The sequence below is a fragment of the Felis catus genome, chromosome B2 (assembly GCF_018350175.1).
Source record: "Felis catus isolate Fca126 chromosome B2, F.catus_Fca126_mat1.0, whole genome shotgun sequence".
In the NCBI taxonomy this organism is placed as follows: Eukaryota; Metazoa; Chordata; class Mammalia; order Carnivora; family Felidae; genus Felis; species Felis catus.
This window is the reverse complement of record NC_058372.1, coordinates 15434609-15455409: the sequence shown is the minus strand read 5'-3', so window position 1 is coordinate 15455409 and position 20801 is coordinate 15434609. Positions and strand designations below refer to the sequence as shown.

The following is a 20801-nucleotide window of genomic DNA, read 5'->3' as shown; positions in this document are numbered from 1 at the left end:
GGATTGAGACCCATCAGTGTACCAATCATTGACCAAGAAATGAATTAATCTCGAACTGCCCAAGAAGGGGTCCTAAAAAATTATTTAGTCCTTCATTTTCACGCATTCCTAAAGAGAGAGGGTTCCAAATGATACAAGGCGACCAGAACCTGTGTAAAAGTAGGATAGCAAGGTGTTACCAGAATTAGGATGACGCTTTAGAGGAAATCCAACAACCGGTTTAGATGTGGGGAGCACATCTTGTAGAGCCGTGGTTGGCCCCCAGCTATGCTATCAGGCCGTTATAGTTCAAGTCTTGGGAATTTAGCCGGCAGATGTAGGTGCAGAAGAAGTCTGAACTTGAATGAACAAGGCAAAGGATTTTAAATATTTTGTACCAGCTTTTTTGCAGAGGTTTTGGCTTAAGTAGGCTGTAAAACTGTCTATCTGGTTGTGAATTGGCCCAAACTCTCTGCGGGGGCGTCTTTTTCGTCCTTGTCTCGGACAGCCTTCCAGCAGGGGGCACTGTGACTGCAGAGTGTACCCGCCCAGGGATATCTAGGCGGAGGGATCTTTTCTGCTTAGCCAAGAGTAAGGTGGGCGTGGGTTAGTAAAACGGCAGCCTACTCTCTAGACCGAGGTGAAATTATCTTTCTCATTTCTGTACAGAATCCTGCATACTTTGTATAGGTGTGATTCTCATAATAATTGTTGCAGTGATTTTGATGTTCAGACTGAACCAGCCAGACTTGTCCCAACAGGTGCTAAAAATGCACCAGATAAAAAAGCAGGTGAGAAGAGAAATGGGAAAATGGTTCTGTGTGTGCGTGTGCAGCAGCGGGCGGATGGCAGCGGCGAGAGGTAGGTGGGCATAGGTGGACACGCAGGTTTCTCTTCCTTTGACCTTGTAAACGATTCGAATGCCTTGCAACACAATTGCATCCGTTCTTTTTAAGCAACGACCGAAGGACTGTGAAAGCAACGCTTGTCGGGTCCTGTGATTTCATACAAAACAGGAAATGGGCTTGAATGGAAAGAAACCAACATCACTAGGAGATTCCAAATGTGTAGAGGCACAAATGGCTCCTGGATTGCAAAGGTGCATAAATGCTAAGGTGAGTGCAGTCTCCCATCAGGGCCGGGTGTCAGGCCACTCTGGTGCCCGGACGACTAGACCCCATCACCACCATCCCTTATACTCGGGCAGATGGCACCTTTAGCTTTGGCAAAGCACTTATCCTTACTGCCTTCTTCAGAACCTTCAGAACAGGTCCTCCATTTACCGCAGTGCCGTAAGATGTGCGTGTTACACGTGCACTGTAATAATCCATGGAGAGGCAGGCTGTCCTACGGTCTTAATGGACGGACTGCGATCTGAATTCATTAATGTCAGGACCTGCTCGTGAAGGAGTGAATGACGAGATTGCGGCTTTGTGAAATTATGTCTAATTCCTATTTTTTTTACGTTTATTTATTTCTAGAGAGAGAATGAGTGGGGAAGGGACAGTGAGAGAGGCAGAGAATCCCAGGCAGGCTCTGCGCTTAAAGTGCAGACTCCGACGTGTGGCTCGATCCCACAAACCGTGACATCATGGCTGGGCCGAAATTGAGAGCTGGCACTTAACCGACTGAGCCGCCCAGGCGCCCCTCCTAACTGTTCTTAAGTGATGGGAAAGCATGGACCGTAAGATCTATCTATGTGCAGAGAAGTGGAAAGACAGCAGGAGGTGGAAAGGAAAAGCCAGCCCATCCATGGGGAATCTCATTAGGCTGAGCTCCATCCAAGATGGTTGCTCTTACATGCTGCTGACAACCAATTAAGCAAAGATGCTCTTGTAAGGATGCTCTTGTTGGGCCCATTAGAGTATCTTTCCGAGCTTGGTGTGAGATATTAGGTTAAGGTATTAAAATAATAGAATTCTAAAACCCGCTCCCCCATTGTAAAGTCTACATTGTCATCTTGTTGTCTGGACTAAGCTTTCACATACACACACACACACACACACACACACAGCCCTCCAGGCATCCTCAGCACCCCCCTTCCCCCAGCCAGGTGGCCTCAGGTAGATTATCTCCCCTCCACCTCCACATTTCCAAAACGATGTTTTGTACCAGACTGCTCTAAAGCGCCTCCAGTTCTAATGTTCAGTGAAATCTTTAGGACAGTTGATTCCCATGGTCAGTTTCACGGATGCTGACACATGAACAGCATCCCCCACACCACACACACACACACACACACACACACACACACGAGAGGTACCACCATCATTTCTTCCCACCCACGTTCTTGCCTCAGAGCCCACAGACTGGCCAGGTACCTAAGTCATGAGCCAGAGCACCCGGGTCTAAGAACAGGAAAACAGAAGGAATCGTAGCTTCTCTTCCATCTTTATTGGCTACTTTCATTTCCTTATCCCACCAATGCAGGTCGGGGAGGGCAGCAAAAGGCCATGTGTAAGGTGGCACATGCCAGCTGGCTGAGCGATGCTAACCACGGTCCCCTGAGTCTTGCAGCAGCAACAGTGGGCGTCTATCAGCTCCTGGGTCTGGAGCTCAGACTGCATGGCCCAAGGACCGCCCCGCCCCCCCCCCCCCCACCACAGGGAACGTCTCCTCCCACAGTAAGTTTGGCCTTAAAAACACTACAAACAGTTGCATTCATTGTCCTTTTTTTTTTCCTTTTTCTTTTTGCCTTTAATAATAATAAAAAAAGAAAACCAAAACCTTCTATAATTTATAAGCTATTTTTTGCTATCTACATTATATATAAAATATAGACTCTGTTTACTGTATAACACACATCTTTTCCCCTTGATAAATAACTCTTTAAAATATCTAGTATACATGCCTTGACTTTTTATATATAAGTTTGGTTTTATACATATACATACATATATATATATATATACTCATGTTTGTAAAACACAATAAATACATACTTGACAATACCAACCAAACAAATGTAATTTGGGTTAAAAAAAAAAAAGAAAAAAAGAAAAAGAAGAAGAAGAAGTAGTAAAAGCACCAGGCAGCAAACAGAAAGCCATAATTGCTAGAAACTTCTCCCTCCCCTGGGCAAGGCACAGGGCAGAATACTAAATACATTTAAATATGTTTGGATGCCTGAAGGGGAAGGAGGGGCGCAAAGTAGCTGGTGGGGTCACTTCCTTTTGTTTTGTTTCTCAACCTGGGGTTAGACCAGAGTCACAGGTAGGTCATTGCGTTTATAAGGAGAAACCATGGGGGCTCATCCAATGGCTTAGCCCTTGTGACGGCTGCAGAGGACAGCAGAGATCAGGACGGGGAGTGACAGAAACAGCACGACCCTACGGCTATGCGGTAGGCCCTGCCCACGCTGGCCCAGGCCAGCTTTTGACGCTTCACTAAGCGGAGAGCTACTGCATGCGCCGCGTCTTGGGATTACTCTACTTGCTGCTGGTTTCAACAAAAAGAGGGCATAGCAGATTCAAGAGCGCTCAGCAGTGCAACACTTTAGTAGCCTGGCCAAGAGCGAGGGGCTTCGGGGGCCCTCGCAAGGGCTCCAGGAAATAGGGACTGACCCGGGGAAGAGAAGGCTCAGGAGGCCACCGCCTTCCGCTGCGGTCACTTGGCTACTTGGTGCTGGCCTCACCTCCAGGCTCAGACCACCGAGCTCATCACCCCTGACAGCAGCGTGGGAGGACTTCGCTCCTCTTGCGGGAGGTCCTGGGAGCCCGACTCAGTCAGGGTCGTCCCTGGAGACTCAGCACTGCCATTGGCCGGCTTCCCTGCCTGGTGGGGGGGGGGGGGGCAGCGGCGGGGGTGGGGGTGGTGCGGACAGGCCAGGTAGAACATGCCAGCTGCTGCTTAAGACTGAAGCCCCACTGCAGACGCCCACGGCTTTCCTTTCATGGCCCTCCTCCCCTCCTCCCTGTCCCGAAAAGGACTGGAGCACACGGGCTCTGAGAGTTTGTTTTCAACGAGCTCTCCAAGGTCATGGCCTCCGCCCTGTAAAACTTCAGGGCTCTGATGGCCAACAAATAGGAGGCAACAGGTGAAGCAGGAGGCCTGACTCTGCACCTAGGAGGGGAGCGGAGGGCCACAGAAGCAGAGCGGGCCCCGGGAAACCCCAAAGGTGGTGTTGCGTCCCCCATCCTTGCCACGTAGAACACCGACTACGGATAACTGTTTGCACCACGATCACGATGGAAACGCACAGCAGCTAGTTTCTGAGGACATTCAAGACCTAATGGAGTTGCTAAGAAATGGATGCAACCACAGCAGCTGGGCGAATACGGTCGTCACAGGTCTGAATTGTAATTGTCGCTCGTTCACCCACTAGCCGGGGGACCTCAGACGAGTCATTTCACCTCTCTGCCTCCCTGTCCCCATCTGAGAGCCCTGACGGTGCTATGTGCAGCCGCAAGGGACTTAGAATGCAGGTCCGAAGAAGCGGGGGTGACCTCTGCTGTCACCGAACCTCTCGGGGCTGTGACAACAGGATGTGAGTACCCGGGGCTCTGACATCCCTTCAGAGACCAACAGAGCTCCTTCCTCCCCGGGATGTCTCCCCAGCGTGCTGCCATTTCCCCCCCCCCCCCCAACCCCGCCACAATAAAAGGCGAGCCTCCCGGAGACCTAATTTCCGACCCAGGTCAAATTCAACAGCTGCGGCTCTGAGCCAAGATGAAGAGAGTTGACAGAGTGCGCAGGTATGAAGGCAAAACGCACAGGTAAAATCGGAGTCACAAGCAAATGAACTGGAAAAGCCCCGCCCCCTGAGAAGAGCACGTGCCTCTGTTAGACCACCAAGGGCAAGATCCCAGGCCACCTATGACGGTCGGCCAATGACGTCTTGAAAATCCCCAGCTCCTCGGTTTGCTGCATCACCGACGATCGAAATCGACTCAGCAAGTCGATTTTCAAGGAAGGGAGCTGAGTGCTATTTCCATCTTGCAAGGGGCAGAAACACCGACTACTTCTATTCGCAGCCCTGTCAGGAACCTTCTGGCAGAACATCAAATGTGGCATTCTGCTCAGCGGGAGGGTACGGACTGCAGTGGTGTAGAGCCCCACACAAGTCACACTCGGCGTGAGTCCCGGATGCGCCACAGGGCGTGAGGACAGCCCCCTCAGTGTTCAGCGGAGGAGTGCTTTCCTGCCTGGCGACAACTTCAGGGGTACGCACCTCTCTCCGTGGGAGGCAGCGTGGTTTGGAGAAGACAAGCTTTGGACCCGGGTGACTCAGCTTCTGCTTTAATCGCCGTGTGACTGTGCGCAAGTCACTCTTCCTTTCAGAGCCTCGATTTGCTCACGTGTGTAATGGGAAGAACGAGAGCCAATGCCTCGGGGTTGCTGAGGGCATTAAGCGAGATCATTCACCTAAAATACCCTGCGCACGGTGGATGATCAAGAAATGTTGGTGCGCAGAGGATGCTTGGATGGCTCTCTGCAGACGGGAGAAGGGGGCCGGGAGAAGCTCAGCTTAAAGCGGAGTCAGCCACGGCTGCCACCGCAGGGTCCACGTACATGTGACACACAGATATTTCCCGCCTAGTAGATCAGGAGTGTGTGTGGTACCCTGCGACGTCTCTCCCCCCGAGAGGGGACGTCGGAGAAAAGCTGACGGTGGTCATGGACTTGCTCTCCAGAAGAGCACTCAAGAGAATCCACACTTTTCAAATAAGCCCAGAGCGTCCCCAGCCCTTGTGAATGCCAGGTGAGAACCCGTGATGCCCCGCCCTCTCTCAATCAGTGGCACGAGCCAACGTTTCCAGGACCAGAGGCGTGCGTCCCCAGAAAAACGGGAACAAATCAAGCCGCAGGGACTAAATGTGAGACCCTAAGGGCGGTGCCTCCGGGACACCGGATCTTTGAAACACAGTAACCAAAGGAGACACGGGCCGGATGGCTGCTCGGGGCTTCACCCTGGGTCAAAGTGGTGCTGAGGGAACCCAGACCCCAGAGCGCACCGGTCAGCGTTGGGACTTGGCCCCAGCGAGCCCTGTGGGGAGCTTGAGATCTCAGCTGCCCGCTGCGGCTCGCAATCGAGGTTTGCCAAGTGGTAGTTCGGGGGTAACAGGAGCACGAAAGAAATATCTTAAAACTCATCTCCGGGAATTTTTGTATTTAAAAAATGAACTACCTAGGTCTTTTCTTCCTCTCGTTCCTGCATCTACCTGCTACATGCATTTCAGTAGGTAGGATTTGAGAACACTCACTAAAATATTTTTCATGCTTCTGTTAAAGAATATATATATTCTTTCTATATCCCCTAGCCTCAGACGAGAATCTGTGTTTTAGACACTATTTATCACAGGACTCAGAGGCCTTTGGAAGAAAATAAAAACAACTTCCCAAGTCTTTGGGTTAAGTACAGAGACATAAAATTAACCCCCCTGGAATATCCCTACTTAGATTATAAACGACTTAGAAAAATGAGACCCATAGAGTTTAATCTAAGTTTTCTTTCCCTTCATCTTTAATCACAGCCTTTCAGGCTAGATAGAAAAAAAAAAAAAAAATTCTTTCCACTCAGTTCCTACAAAAGTTATTTCTCCAGAAGGCAATTTAGGAGAACCTGAACCGACATTGTCCACGGCACGGCTGTCTGCTCCCACTATTACTGGGGCACATCCATGCTACCAAATCTCTGGTTTTGAGTTGGTAGCTACGAAAGCCAGCATGCTCACCACGAAGTAATGATGTCAGGGACCATAGCATACCCTGGAGAGTTCCAGCTGACTCGCCTAGCCGTGTTGCAGCAGTGGGGTGACTCTTCTGGGGAAGGCAATCCTTCCTCACTGGGCTGGAAAATGACCCAACATTCCTGCGGTGTTTGGACATGCCCACCAAGCACCCCCCGGGCAGCCTGGGCATCACAGTGTATTGACCCTGGGAGGAGAATGGAGAATACAATGGACTATATATACTGTTCATTTCCAGATTCTGCCTCCTCAGAGCCTGGGGGGGGGGGTTGGGAGGGGCTCTCGGCCCCTTAAATTCCCTTCTACCCCTACTGCCAGTCATCTGGAAAGACGTCTAAATCTCAGGTGTGTGCCAAAGACAACCGTTGGGTTTCCGTGACCTGTGAACAAAAGCTATGGAGATTCAGAAGTTCTCGTCTTCCCCAGTCAACCCTGACAAGTGTCTAATGGGGGGGGGGGGGTGAAGGATTAAGGATAATTTCCCAGTTTCAAAATGTTTGACTTGGTGTTTCTTTCAAGAGAGAGGTCTGAATTTTTAAGAGCTATTTCAGCGACATTTGGTGGTGGTGAGGACTGACAAACCCTTGTGTGTGTGTGTGTGTGTGTGTGTGTGTGTGTGTGTGTGTGTATGTGCATCTCTAACAGTTCCCCTTTGCAACCACCCCACTCCAAGCCTGCAGCCGTCTGTCATCTCCAGTAATAGCTCTCTGTAATCAGGGCATGACAAGGGAGACAAGAGACCAAGGAGGGGAAAAATATGTTTTTTTCCCCCCAGCGTGACCCTTCTCAACCCTCCGTGGCTCTAACACCCCATATTAGAAACACTGAAAGTGATGTCCCTTAATTGTCCTGTTTTAATACCCATTCAAAAACTTGCAGGTGTCAGAATCCTGAAAGCAAAGGTCAAAGCTAAGGAAAACACCCTTGACATTTTCTTTTTTCTTACGGGAAGACGATTATATCTGCGTGGAACCGAAGGCTTCCCTTTTAAATTCACAAAGCCGGGTGAATCTCCTAAAAGTCCTTTACCGGCTTGGTAGGAGACACGGGTGTTGGAGACCAAAGCCCGCCAAGGGCTGGCTCCCTTTCCCATCTGCTGGGACATCCCCACTGCAACCAGTGGGGCCCGCAGCATGCGAGGGCGGCTCGGGAGTTTGTAGTCTGACCCATTCAGGCTGTGCCCTTGACTGGAGAGCCACCGGAGAGGACACTTGAGCGCCACATCCCGTTACACTTAGTTCTACCCCACCGGAAACAGGATTAAAGGCAGCTCCCCGCCGCTTTGTAACTGATGCCAAACCCAAAGGGCTATTGTTTATTCTCGGCCTACTCTGCTTCCACGCAGGCTGCGTTCTGGTGCTCTCCTCTGGGCTGACTTGCTATTCCCGGCTCTCCCTTATCCCATCTGGGGGCGGGGCCCAGGGCAAGGTACCAATTAGGAAGACACACCCTCCCGCTTCCTATGAGGACGACCAATCAATCAAGCACACTGTTCACTCTGCTACCAAGTAGTTTTTCCTCCAGATATTTTAAGTGGCCTTCCGGAATTTGAGCTTTCTCATTAGCCCACTGCACCCCCGCCTCCCCCCAGACTAACAGGCTTCTGCGGACGGGTGAGGATTTGCCTTCTCCCGCCAGAGGCAGGTGGCCGGGAAGCCGGCACCCACTGAGCTGGCCACTGGGTCGCGGGAGCATTTGGCTTGCCAAGGAGGCCGATGGGTAGGGGAGGGCTGAGGGAGGAGGAAAGCACCCCCTCTTTGCTTCTCATGGTAAGGGGGCCACAGAGGCTAAGCCACCTCCTCCTCATGCAAACGCCCCGCAGGGGTGATCTCGGGAAGAACAGGCCCCCTGAACACTCCCGGGCTGTTGGCTCGGCCAGCCGACAGTCTTATTAGGTGCCCCTCACCCAGGCTGGGGGTTCACCTTCCCAGGCGCCGCTTAACTCACCCTGCCCCTCCACCTTCCCGCCCCCGCACTCCTCGCGGCCACCTCTGCCCCAGCACGCCCTCCCCCTCTCCGGGCTCCACGCTGAAGACCTGAGTCCCCCTGGGTCCCCCAGTCCGTGCTAACAGTACAGGGACATCCTGCTCCGGCGCATGGCCTCGCTGATCAGGTAGGCGGGGCTCAGCTCGGGCTCCTCCGTCATGATGGCAATGTTCTGCCACTCGCCCGTCTGGCTGGACCTCTTGATGGTGTCCACCACGCACAGGGCGTACAGGCAGTCGTCGAAGGTGGCGGCCATGGTGAGCGGCCGCCCGTCCCACGTGCGCCGGTCGTCCTGGTCCTGGAAGGCCTGGCGCACGGCCTGCATCATCTTGATGGTGCCACGCAGGTAGGGCGCGGGGATGTCGCTGAAGGCCTTCTCGGGCAGCAGGGAGTTGCTGACGGGCGTGGCGTCCTGTAGCAGCAGCTCCTGCTCGGGGGCGCTGTTGCGCTGCCCGTACAGGTCCGTGCCCACCGCCAGGAGGCGCCCGGCCGAGCCCACCACCGTCACGTCCTGCTTGAACTCGCCCGGCACGTTGAAGTTGAGGGTGACGGTGCAGCACACGCCGCCCTCCAGCACCATCTGGAAGGTGCAGAAGTCGTCGCTGGTGATCTGGCGGATGCCCTTGATGTGGTCCGTCTGCTTGACGAAGGTCTTCAGCAGCCCGTGGACCTTGACGGCCTTCTGGCCGGTCAGGAAGGTGAGCAGGTCGATGATGTAGGTGCCCACCGAGTGCAGGCCGCCGCCGCCCATCAGGTCGTCGCAGCTCCAGTTGTATTTCTTGCCCAGCAGGCTGCCGCCGTGCACCTGCACCTCGCACACCAGCAGCTCGCCCACGTAGCCCTCCTCGATGAGCTGCTTCATGCGCACGAAGGCCGGCAGGAAGCGCAGCACGTTGCCCATGATGCTCATGAGCTTGGGGTAGTAGTGGGCGGCCGACATCATGCGGAAGGCGTCGAGCGGCGTGGCCGTGCGGTCGCAGATGACGTTCTTGCCGATGCCTGCGGGGCGGGAGCAAAAACAGCCGTGAGGGCGCGGGCGTGCGCGGCGGTAGGGGGCGCTGTGGCCCCCGGATGCTAACCTTGCAGCGAGCGCGCCAGACCTGACCTGATCCCCGCTTTCCAGTCTGAAAAGAGCCCGTAGCGCCAGTTATTTAGGCAAAAGTAATAGAACCTAAGGTATGTTTAAGATCTACTCTACAGTATAATTAAATATTTGAGTCGAATTCCTTCAGTATGAAGCCAAATTAAATCAACTAAATATTAGCTTATTTTAATATATTTAAATAGGCTCTATTTTGGAGATTTTTTTTTTATGTTTATTTATTTTGGGAGAGAGAGACAGAGTGTGAGTCGGGGAGGGGCAGAGAGAGAGAGAGAGAGAGGGAGGGAGACACACAATGGGGAGCAGGCTCCAGGCTCTGAGCTGTCAGCACAGAGCCCGACATAGGGCTTGGGCCCCCAAACCGGGTGATCGTGATCTGAGCAGAGGTCGGAGGCTTAACCCCCTGAGCCACCCACGCGTCCCGGAGAGATTTTTCGATATACGTCAATATAGAATATAAAACACCTCATTTCATGCTTTGTGTCTAGAAGTCTAGGACATTTTATATACAAACATATGTTCCTTGTAAAATATTGATAAATCTAAACTATTTAAATAGGGGCACCTGGGTGGCTCAGTGGGTTAAGTGACTTCAGCCCAGGTCACGATCTCACAGTTTGTGGGGCTCTGTGCTGACAGCTCAGAGTCTGGAGTCTGCTTAAGATTCTGTGTCTCCCTCTCCCTCTTACCCCACCCCATTCACACCCTGTCTCTTTCTCTCTCTCTCAAAAATAAATACACGTTAAAATTTTTTTTAAATAAAATATTTAAACATAAAATATAAGTCCTATTGAAGTATACAAGATCTTACATGTTTTATTAAAATTATCTACCTATGAACTGTTTTATAGCTTTAGTTTATAACATATAATTTATTAAAAATGTATCACTAGAGGGGCGCCTGGGAGGCTTAGTCGCATAAATGTCCCCAAGTTCGGCTCAGGTCATGATCTCATGGTTTGTGGGTTTGAGCCCCGCATTGGTCTCTGTGCTGACAGTGTGGAGCCTGCTTGGGATTCTCTCTCTCTCCCTCTCTCTCTCTGTCGCTCTCCCATTCATGCTTTCTCTTTCAAAAATAAATAAAAACTTTAAAAAATGTATTATTAGAAATATCATCCGTAGGGAAGAGAAGAGTGTCTCTGTCTGGACAGAACCGGAACATGTAAGCTTAAGTCATAGCCAAGGCAAGTCTGATTAAATATGAGGAAGAATTTCTTAATGATACCCTCTGAAGGTCTAAACACTTAGCTCTCTCTCCTACAACCACCAACAAAGGATTACATTTTGAAAGTTACCTGCTTGTTTCTTTTGCATTATGGATTAGGGCTGGCAGTGGTCAGACATACGTTTGTTGAGGTTTTTCTGCTCTTTACTGGGGGAGGGTGGGGAGAGCGGGTAGTCCCTGGATCTGAGGGGTGTGCAGTGGCCGGTTCCTGTCGTCTGTCTCATGGTGGGGTTCCGTGCTTTTGGCCAATGCACCTGGGGCCAAATAACAATGAGGCTTGATATGATGACTGTAATGGGTGCAAAAATTACAGGTGGATTCAAGCCCTTCGGGAGACTAAGTGATTCTGGGTCTGGAGAAAACAAAAGATCAAAGGAAAGGAAAGTGGCAATCAGTGGGAAAGGGATTTATTCAGTAGAAGCCAAGAGTCAAGGGAAGAAAAATAAGTCAGCTAAACCTACAGAAGCAGTCAAGCGGAAGATGCTCTGCACATAGACCCTTCCAGTAGAGACCTGTACTCTCCAGACAGGGGAGATCCCACAGACAGGGGACATCCACAAGGGAAACGGAGCAGTGAGACACAGCTGTCCTGGCTGTTGGCCCTCAACCTGACAGAATCCATGAACTCTAACGACAAGCTGAACTGAGATCGGGTTCTGTGGAAGTCCTGCAACTGTAGGCGTCTGTCCAGTGGAGATGCCCGGACAAGCCCGCAGCCTAGAACGTGGCTCTCATGGCCAAACGACAGACGTGGTCAGAACAGGTTGTAGAAAATAAACATGCGTGATGGCTGTCCATGTCCACATGCACGTTTCATTCTGGCCCCGCAGGGAAAGGGCCGGAAGCCCCGCAGTGACCACGTGACTTTTCCATGGTGGAAAAGTCTCCTTGACTGTTCCATGTTGGCAGAGCTGGCTGGCTCTTCGGATGACCAGGACTGACCAGTAAGAAGCTCCTTTAACTCTTAGCAACCAGTTGAGGGCTGAGGCTTTGGCACAGGGGTGAGAAAACACTGGTGGGTATTCCCCAAAATGCCACACGCTTACAACACATCATGTTCTGATAACACGATCCTGTAGGCAGCAGGCTCGCGTAACAGTGGCTTGTGCTGGCGGGATTTATATGTGAACGGATTGGTAGGTCGCTGCAGGGACAGGTGACTCATGCTGCCAATATCTGCCTGGCACCTGCTGGGTGTGGGCGATGGCCTCTCCTGCACCCTAACCTCAAGGTCGCCCTAGCCAGGACCCTGTCTTTTTTTTTTAATACTTATTTATTTTTGAGAGAGAGAGACAGAGAGACAGAGAGACAGACAGAGTGCAAGTGGGGGGAAGGGCAGAGAGAGAGAGACACAGAACCCGAAGCTGTCAGCACAGAGCCGGATGCCGGGCTCGGACCCACAAACCGCAAGATCATGACCTGAGCCGAAACCAAGAGTCAGACCGACTTAACCAACTGAGTCACCCAGGCGCCCCCCCCTCCCCCCCAAGATGGTCATCTTAATGGCACATGAGAAGTTTACCGTATTTTTTCTATTATAAAAAAAAACAAAACCATAGAATGAAACAGTAAAAGAAAAAATAAATGGAGAAAATTCATTTTACTTCCCATCCGCACACCCCAAACCGTCACTAAGTGGGTAAGGCTTCGCAGCTCTACAGATGGAAGATCCTGAGGTGATGAAAGCTCCTTTTCCAGAAAATGCCGGGTAAACACACACCAAAAGCCCCTATCGGGGTCTGAAACTCGTGCCTGGCTGCCCCAAGGATCTGAGACACAGGACCTCTTCCTTGAGGCTATTTCTGTGCGCTGTGAGTCCACACCACACAACCACATTCTCAGAGATAAAGACTGGTTCTGACTTCTTAAGTCTCCACTCCACCCACGGCACCTAGAGGTGCGTCGAGCTCCGGGCAGGAGCCCGGCAAACTTGCGGCCTGGCCCGGCCTCACCGCCCGTGGTCTTCAGCAACATCCGCGCTTCGCGGGCGGGTCTCAGCAACCTCTTAACTCCTGGTATCCTCACGACGCACAAGAGACTTCTAGAAATCTATCATAGAGAAATGATCTCAAACGTAAGCACGGCCTCTTGCCCAAAGAGGCTTCTCACTGAATTATTTATTAGAGCAAAAAGCTAGGAACGATGCAAATGCCCAACGCGAGAAGAATGGGGGTGTTAGTTCTAGCATGGACGTACAACAGAACGTTGTTAAGCCGCTGAACGCGATGCTAATGAAAGCTTTTTAATGGCAAGCAAGAGGATTATGATGTAATGTTAAGGGAAAAGGGCTCTATTCATAGACACGCTGTGATCTCAACTCTCTCTTAAAAACTACACAAGAGGGGCGTCTGGGTGGCTCAGTCGGTTAAGGGTCCGACTTCGGCTCAGGTCACGATCTCATGGTTTGTGGGTTCGAGCCCCGCGTCGGGGTCTGACAGCACGAGCCTGCTTGGGATTCTCTCTCTCTCTCTGTCTCTCTGCCCCCTCCCCACTCTCTCTCTCTCCCCAAATAAATAAATATTAAAAAAAGCGCGCAAAAGGAAAGGAGAAAACCTGGAAGGGAACACCTCAAAATTCGTTAGCAGGATTATGACTGATTTTTATTTCCTTCGCTACATTTTTCTGTATTTTTCTAAGGGTCTACTTTGGTGGCCAGAACAACTGTTAGCTTTTCTTGCCTAAGCCCAAAGGAGGCACGAAGCCTTTTGAAGGATGGGGCTCACGTGATGGCAGAAGGGCCTTTCGAAGCCTGGGATGGGCAGCCGGGTCCTAGAGCAGGCCGGTCTGTCTCAGTGCCTGGGCCCTGGGGGTGGGGGGCGGGGGTAAAGGCGCCACTGACCCTGAACTGTGGATGCTTCAGAGACTCAGGCCAGGTCTCCTGGCTCCGCCTCCTCAGGACTCTCTGATTCTCACGGAAGCTATGGACTCTCTCCAGAAGATGCAGTTCAAACCGCACCCACACGGTGAGCCCGTGCACAGTCTCCTCGGGTTCCCAGAGCAGGCATCTCCATCATAAACTGTACAATCACTTCCTATTTTTAAAGTATTTACGTATGAATAAATGTTATGTATGTCTTTAAATTTTTTTCAGTAGGCTCTACACCCAACGTGGGGATCGAACTCACAACCCCGAGATCAAGAGCCCATGTGAGCCGGGTGCCCTTGTACGATAACTTCTTGAAGGCGTTAGGACATATTGTTTACAAACAAGATAATGCTTCCAGTTTTAAAAGAAACCCAAGGGGCGCCAGGGTGGCTCAGCTGTTTGAGCAACCAAGTCTTGATTTTGGCTCAGGTCATGATGCCGGGGGTTGTGGGATGGAGTCCCACATCGGGCTCCACGCTGAGTGTGGAGCCTGCTTAGGATTCTTCTTTTCTCTCTCTCTCTCTCAAGAAAAAAAGGAGAAGGAGAAGGAGGAGGAGGAGGGAAGAAGGAGGAGGAGGAGGAGGAGGAGGAGGAGAAGAAGAAGAAGAAGAAAAGGAAAAGAAAAAAGAAAAGAAACCCAAAATGCAGAGCAAGCAGGCCCCTTACTGATTTGTGAAGTTTGTTTTCTCTCTATCCTGGACACTCTTCCCTCAACTCTACCTCTTGGTGGGGCTTCTGCAAAGCACACTCTGGACCCCCCAACTCCTCCAGTTGTCTTTCCCAGAGTCTCCCCACCAAAATGCCCAGAACCTGAAGCTCCAATGTTCTTGACAGTTTAACAAGAACAGGGGGCTTAAGCTAAAGAAATACAAGTCTATTCTTTGTTGTTTGCTTATCTGATTTTTCTAATTTTTGCTTTATTTCAGCTTACTTGAGGTACAACTGACATATGAAATTGTAAGATATTTAAAGGAGGCATCATGGTTATTTGATGTATGTATGCATTGTGAAAGTATTTCTACCATCGGTTTAATGAACCTCGTGTTTCTCTCGTGTGCGAGAGAACACGTAGGTTCTACCCTCTTGGCAAATTTCAATTATACAATACAATGCTATCAGATATAATCATGTTTACCTAAGATCCTCAGGGGTGCCTGGATGGCTCAGTTGGTTAAGCGTTGGACTTTGGCTCAGGTCATAATCTTGAGGTTCTTGGGTCTGGGCCCCATGTCGGGCTCTGTGCTGACAACTCAGAGCCTGGAGCCTGCTTCGGATTCTGTGTCTCCCTCTCTCTCTGCCCCTCCCCTGTTCATGTTCTATGTCTCAAAAATGAATAAAAACATTAAATTTTTTTTTTAAATTAAAGGGGCACCTGGGTGGCTCAGTCAGATAAGCGTCCGACTTCAACTCAGGTCATGATCTCGTAGTTCTTGAGTTCGAGCCCCGCGTCGGGCTCTGTGCTTCAGCTCAGGGCCTGGAGCCTGCTTCAGATTCTGTGTCTCCCTCTCTCTGCCCCTCCCCAACTCATACTCTCTCTCTCAAAAATAAACAAACATTAGAAAGGAAAAAAAAGATCCTCAGACCTTATTCATCGTATAGCTGAAAGTTTGTACTTAAAGAAATATGATTCTAACTGGAGACTTCCAGTCATCAGACACTGTGTGTGTGTGTGTGTGTGTGTGTGTGTGTGTGTGTGTGTGTGTGTGTGTAAGTATATCAGTGTGGCACAGAGAATCCCCTCACCCCCAAAATCACATGCAGCATAAAGGACACGTATACTGCCGGGGCGTAGAATTAACACACCTCACAATCCTGGCTGCATCAGATGCCACCGAATATATGCTGGGATTTCTTCCAAGGAGAGCAGATAAATGCCTACCTTCCAAGTTGCCTGTCAGCCTGGCCTTTGGTCTGGCTGTCCAGAAAATACCACAGGTCTTCAGTGTCTTTGTGATTTTCAGGTGTCTTAGCACAATGCCTTTCCTGCCACCCCCGAGAAAGTGCTAGAATAGGCTCTTTGGAGAAAAGCCCTTCTCTGTTTTGTGCTGAAAAGGAAACAACAAGGTTGGGGCCAAATCTGTACCCCTCCCTGAGCACGGGACTCTGACATTCCTTTGATATGAAGGTACAGAGACAACACCAGGCCAAAAGGGGTTGAGAGAGTCCGTTTCTCAAGGGAAGGAGCTCGGGGAGAGACCGGAGGCCCCTCCATATGCTGGCCCCCCAAAGAGCCACGGCTGATTCCCAATGGGGAACCATGAGGGGAAGAATATAACCCTCATCTCTGCTTTGCAGACCCTCAGAGGATAGTGTGTGTTTTCTCACTCCTGGGAAGACAGCTTTACCTAAAGGACAGGAAGGCCATCTCTCCCACCTGTATCCACACATCCTTCCCGGAGCCATGGAAACACATTCCCTTAGGAGTTTATACTATCTTGCGGCAAGATGTGGTATCCTCCTTCCAAGGCAAAAGATCCAAAACTTGGGGACCCCAAACAGTCTTTTTTTTCAATGTCTATTTTTGAGTGAGAGGGAAAGAGAGAGAGTGTGTGAGCGAGCAGGGAGGGGCAGAGAGAGAGGGAGACAAAGGATCTGAAGCAGGCTCACCGCTGACAGCAGAGACCTCCATGCGGGGCTCGAACTCACGAACTCCGAGATCACGACCTGAGCCAAAGTCCGACACTTAACCACCTGAGCCACCCAGGCGTCCCCCGGGGCCCCGAACAATCTCCAAGAAAATCGCGCCGCAGAGGATCAAGACAATCCAGGCCCCCAAACATATGGATTCAGTTTCACTCCAAATAAACAGGCCGTGCAACATGGAGAGCAGGAAAAAGTACTCCGTGAGAAAGAAAGAGTGCGTTGTGCTTCGCCAAGCCCCAAGCATTTCCCAAGCAGTTGGAGAGCTTCAGTTATGCCCACAGAGGAACAATAGGACCTTTCTGGGCATCTGGGGACTACGGTGGATGTGGTCACCCCGCTGCTAACTCCCCCGGGGACGTGACATGAGCCATTACACCACCACCGCAGGCTCAGCTCTCTCCACCGAGGGATCTGCCCCTGCACCCAGAAATGGATGTCTGGGAATCTTACCACCTTTGTCAAGGTGGTGAAGTATGACTCAGGGCGGGTGGCAGACAGCACATCAGGACTGCCCTGGCATTCTGGGGAAGTCTTCATAGGCTGCCTCCACGGAGACCATTTACCCTCTCGTGTGGACACAAAGAGCCTAAGTTGGGTCTTTCGGGGATTGACGGGAGCAGAATACGTCACCCTAGAATGGGCCGCTCTGGCATGTGCATTATTTCGAGATTAAAGACAATCAGGGCTCAGCAGACTCAAGAAGAGCTTTTTACCTTCCCCTTAACTACCTGAAAGAATTTAGATGGGGGCGGGGGTGGCTGTACCAGGAAGAGAGCTGTTACCAAAGATAGCTTTTTATATCGGAAAGACTTATCTGCATGGCCTGGAGAATATCTACCAAGTATTCGTCCTCCTCTCCTCCCAAGCCCCACACCTCTCCCCTCTTCTCCTTAGCTTGGTTATGATCTCTCAGCCTCGACTACCTGCCTGCCAGGGAGTCCCCTATTTTTATGGGGCTCTCATCCATAAGAAGCTCGTTTTTCTCCTCTTAATCTGTCTTATGTCAACCTAATTATTTAGCCAGCCGAAAAACTTTAGAAGTTTGGGGAAGATGGGCAATGTTGTCTGCCCCTGCAGTTGAGAGCCTTGGGGCCGGAACAAACTTCACTTTTCAAGCAACCCCTTCCCCCCACCCCACCCCACCCCCGCATCAGCAAATAAAGCGAGATCTCCCCATCCATAAAATGGTGGAACTAATACCTTCCCACCTCTGTCGCGGAGCTGAGGTAGGGGAGGAAAGGAGATCAGCGGGAGAATTCTGGAGGGTGAAGGCGCAATGTGGAAGGCAGTGTGCTGGCTCTTTGTCAGAAGCTTTTAAACAAAATCATTTCAGAAGGAGCTTTACTGCCCTCCTGAGATCTCTCATGGGGAAATGGGAGATCGGCCCCCTCCCAAGCCCGCTGAGTGTGTTCTCGGTAAACGAGCCACAGCACAGTATCCCTGGCCCTCACCAAGGGTTAGTGCCGTAGAGAAGGAGTTTCCAACCAGTAGACCCCAAGGTGCCTTCCGGCAGCTGGGCCCCTGCCCTCCAAGCTCGAAGTCTCCAAGCCATATCTCTTGCCAGAGACCAGAGCTTTTGTGGGGGCTGACACTCCATCCAGATGGGCCCCAGAAAGGAGCAGGGGCAAGGGACCTCCCCCTGACACCTCTAGGGAAAAAGACAGGGGCCGTCTGCCGTCCGAAGAGCAGCTATCCTCTCCTGCCCTTGATCAGGTAGGTTATCCCTGGGTACCTGGAGTATCGCTGTCACCCGGCCACCCAGGGACCAGAGCCATTCCCGAGCAGAATCACCCTGAAACTTCAAAGCGTGCTTCCCTGCCAGCACCCTGCCAATTACACACTCCCTTATCTAATCGATGGGGGAAATCTACGAGGCCAAGGCGACTTTCCCACCAGATCTTCCCAATCACTCCACTCGTGTTGACAATTCCTTATCTTCTGAGAGCCAAAGCGGTTGCTGGGTCTGCAGGCTGGCACACAGCTGTCCTGGCAGACTGGCAGAACTCCCACAAGGAACTCCACCACATACAGCTTCCCATTCTTTTCTCCCATTCACAGAAGGTAGAGAAGATTTCTCTGCAACTCAAGCCGGAACTCATGATCTTCATTTGTACTCCACTCTGTCACCATTTCTGTGCTAGGCACTGGGACTGAAAAGTGAGCAGGCTATGGGGCTCCTGGGCGGCTCAGTCGGTGGGGTGTCTGACTCTTGGTTTCTACCAAGATCTCATGGTTCGCGAGATCGAGCCCTGCGTCGGGCTCTGCACCCGCCGTGCAGAGCCTGCTTGGGATTCTTTCTCCCTCTCTCTGCCCCTCCCCACCCGTTTTTTCTCTCCCTCTCTCTAAATAAAAATTTAAAAAAGGGATAAAAAAAAAACCTGAGTAAGATAGCTGAATACGAGCTCCCAGTCTAGTAGAGAAGACCAACCAGAAATGAGTAATTACAGTATTTTATAGATTATGGGATCTAATATAGGGATTAACAATGAGAGTGCGAAGAAGGGCTGCCCAACTGATCTGGGCATGGTAGAAAGCTCTGTTTAAGAGGAGACATTTGAGCAGGGTTCTGAAGTATGTGTAAGAGTTTACCTGAATGAATATTCAGAAGCTGTGGGCCCCATTTAGAAAATAGTTGAAAATAAGAGCGTTTAACCTAGGATCTGAGAAACCGCTAAAATTGGAAGTTGTGTCTATGCATATACCCTGATGTTTCATTTTCTGAGGGAGAGGCTCTTCAGTGTCGTAAAAGAGTTTATGATTCAAAGGAGATCAAGCAGAACTGGAGTGCCCGCTGAAAGAAAAAACAAAGAGCAAAGACAAATCTCTGGGTTTCACAGAATGAGGTATCTGAACACAGCGGGCTACTCTGTAACCATTCCTTCCCTGCTCCTGGTCAGTTTCACTCCCTGCAACACTGCATTTATTTATTTATTTATTTTAAATTTTTGCTCTTTTTTTTAAGTTTATTTTTGCAGAGAGAGAGACAGACAGACAGAGCATGAGTGGGGGAAGGGCAGAGAGAGAGCGAGACACAGAATCTGAAACAGGCTCCAGGCTCTGAGCTGTCAGCACAGGGCCTGATGGGAGGGCTCGAACTCACAGACGGCGAGATCATGACCTGAGCCGAAGTCAGATGCTCAACCGACTGAGCCCCCCAGGCACCCCTCCCTGCAACACTGCATTTAGACCAGCTCTGTCCCAGCTCTGTCCCTCCCTTCCTTTATTCCCCTGGGCTTGGTATCTTCTGCCTCTCCACCCCCCTCCCCAACACACGCATGCGTGCGTGCACACACACACACACACACACTCACAATGTTTCTTTCAGCACTAGCAGAAAGGACTTGTCCAAACCCCACTCTGTGCCCTCTGACCCTTCTTCCATATAAATGGGGAGGACGGCCCCTTTGGAGAAATCCCTCCTCTTCGATTCCCTGAACAACGTCCCAACTCAAACCACTAATCTGACCTCTTCACAATAGTAATGACATAATTTAAAATAGCAACAACCATCTCCCAAGCGCTTGTGCCGGAAGAGGCTGAGCATTTTACATACACTTGCATTTTTTATTGTACACAACTCCATGAAGCAGGTACTCAGACAGCCCCCGTCTCACACATGTGGAAACAGCCTCTGAGAGGGTAACCACTAGCCCGCCCTCCACAGTTCGCTGAGCGGTAGAGTTGGGCTCTGAGCCCAGATTGCCAGCCTTCGAGCAAACCTGGTCTTAGCTTTCTTACTCCAACTGCCTTAGCCCCGCCGGCTTACGGCTGGCTCAGTTCCTCTCATATCTAAATTGTATATGACACCCAGGGATGACATCCGCCTCCCTGATGCGTGCCTGTGCACTTGTGTGCAATGCCAGTGCTTCGGGGGGGGGGGGGGGGAGGCTCCAAGGGGGACTGCTTAACTGACCTTGGTGAGCATCAAAAACCAGGGCGCTGGGAGTGGGGGTGCCTGCTGTTCAGCTGGATGACAGCCCAAAGTCCCCAGAGCACCACGATTAATTTCAAACTTGAGATGGAAATGGGTCATGGTGACCCACATTCCGTTCCTTTTGTCAAGGCCCCTGACGCCGCCAGTGGGCTCTGAAAGGGGGGAACAGCCACGGAAAGGAAATCAGCACAGCTGATACTGATGGGACTTGATATTGAACCGAATTCAATGTTGAAGTGCTTTGTTGAATGTTTATTTTTGAAAGAGTGAGAGCGCGAGCATGCGGCACGTAAGTGGGGGAGGTGCAGAGAGAGAGGGGGAGAGAGAATCCCAAGCAGGCCCCGAGCTGCCAGCAGAGAGCCTGATGCAGGGCACGA

The 20801-nt window shown here is 51.0% G+C and overlaps 1 protein-coding gene across 6 annotated transcripts in view; it reads right to left on the bottom strand.

The window, feature by feature from the left end:
- Window positions 1-2354: 2354 nt before the first annotated feature.
- Window positions 2355-20801, bottom strand: part of GFOD1 (glucose-fructose oxidoreductase domain containing 1) — a 120815-nt gene continuing 102368 nt past the window's right edge. For all 6 annotated transcript variants that reach the window (XM_003985798.6, XM_006931451.5, XM_045057103.1 and 3 more), the window contains one exon: window positions 2355-9653. In XM_003985798.6, coding sequence (XP_003985847.1) covers window positions 8734-9653 — 920 coding nt within the window. In that variant the 3' untranslated portion in view covers window positions 2355-8733. The remainder of the gene's footprint in view (window positions 9654-20801) is intronic.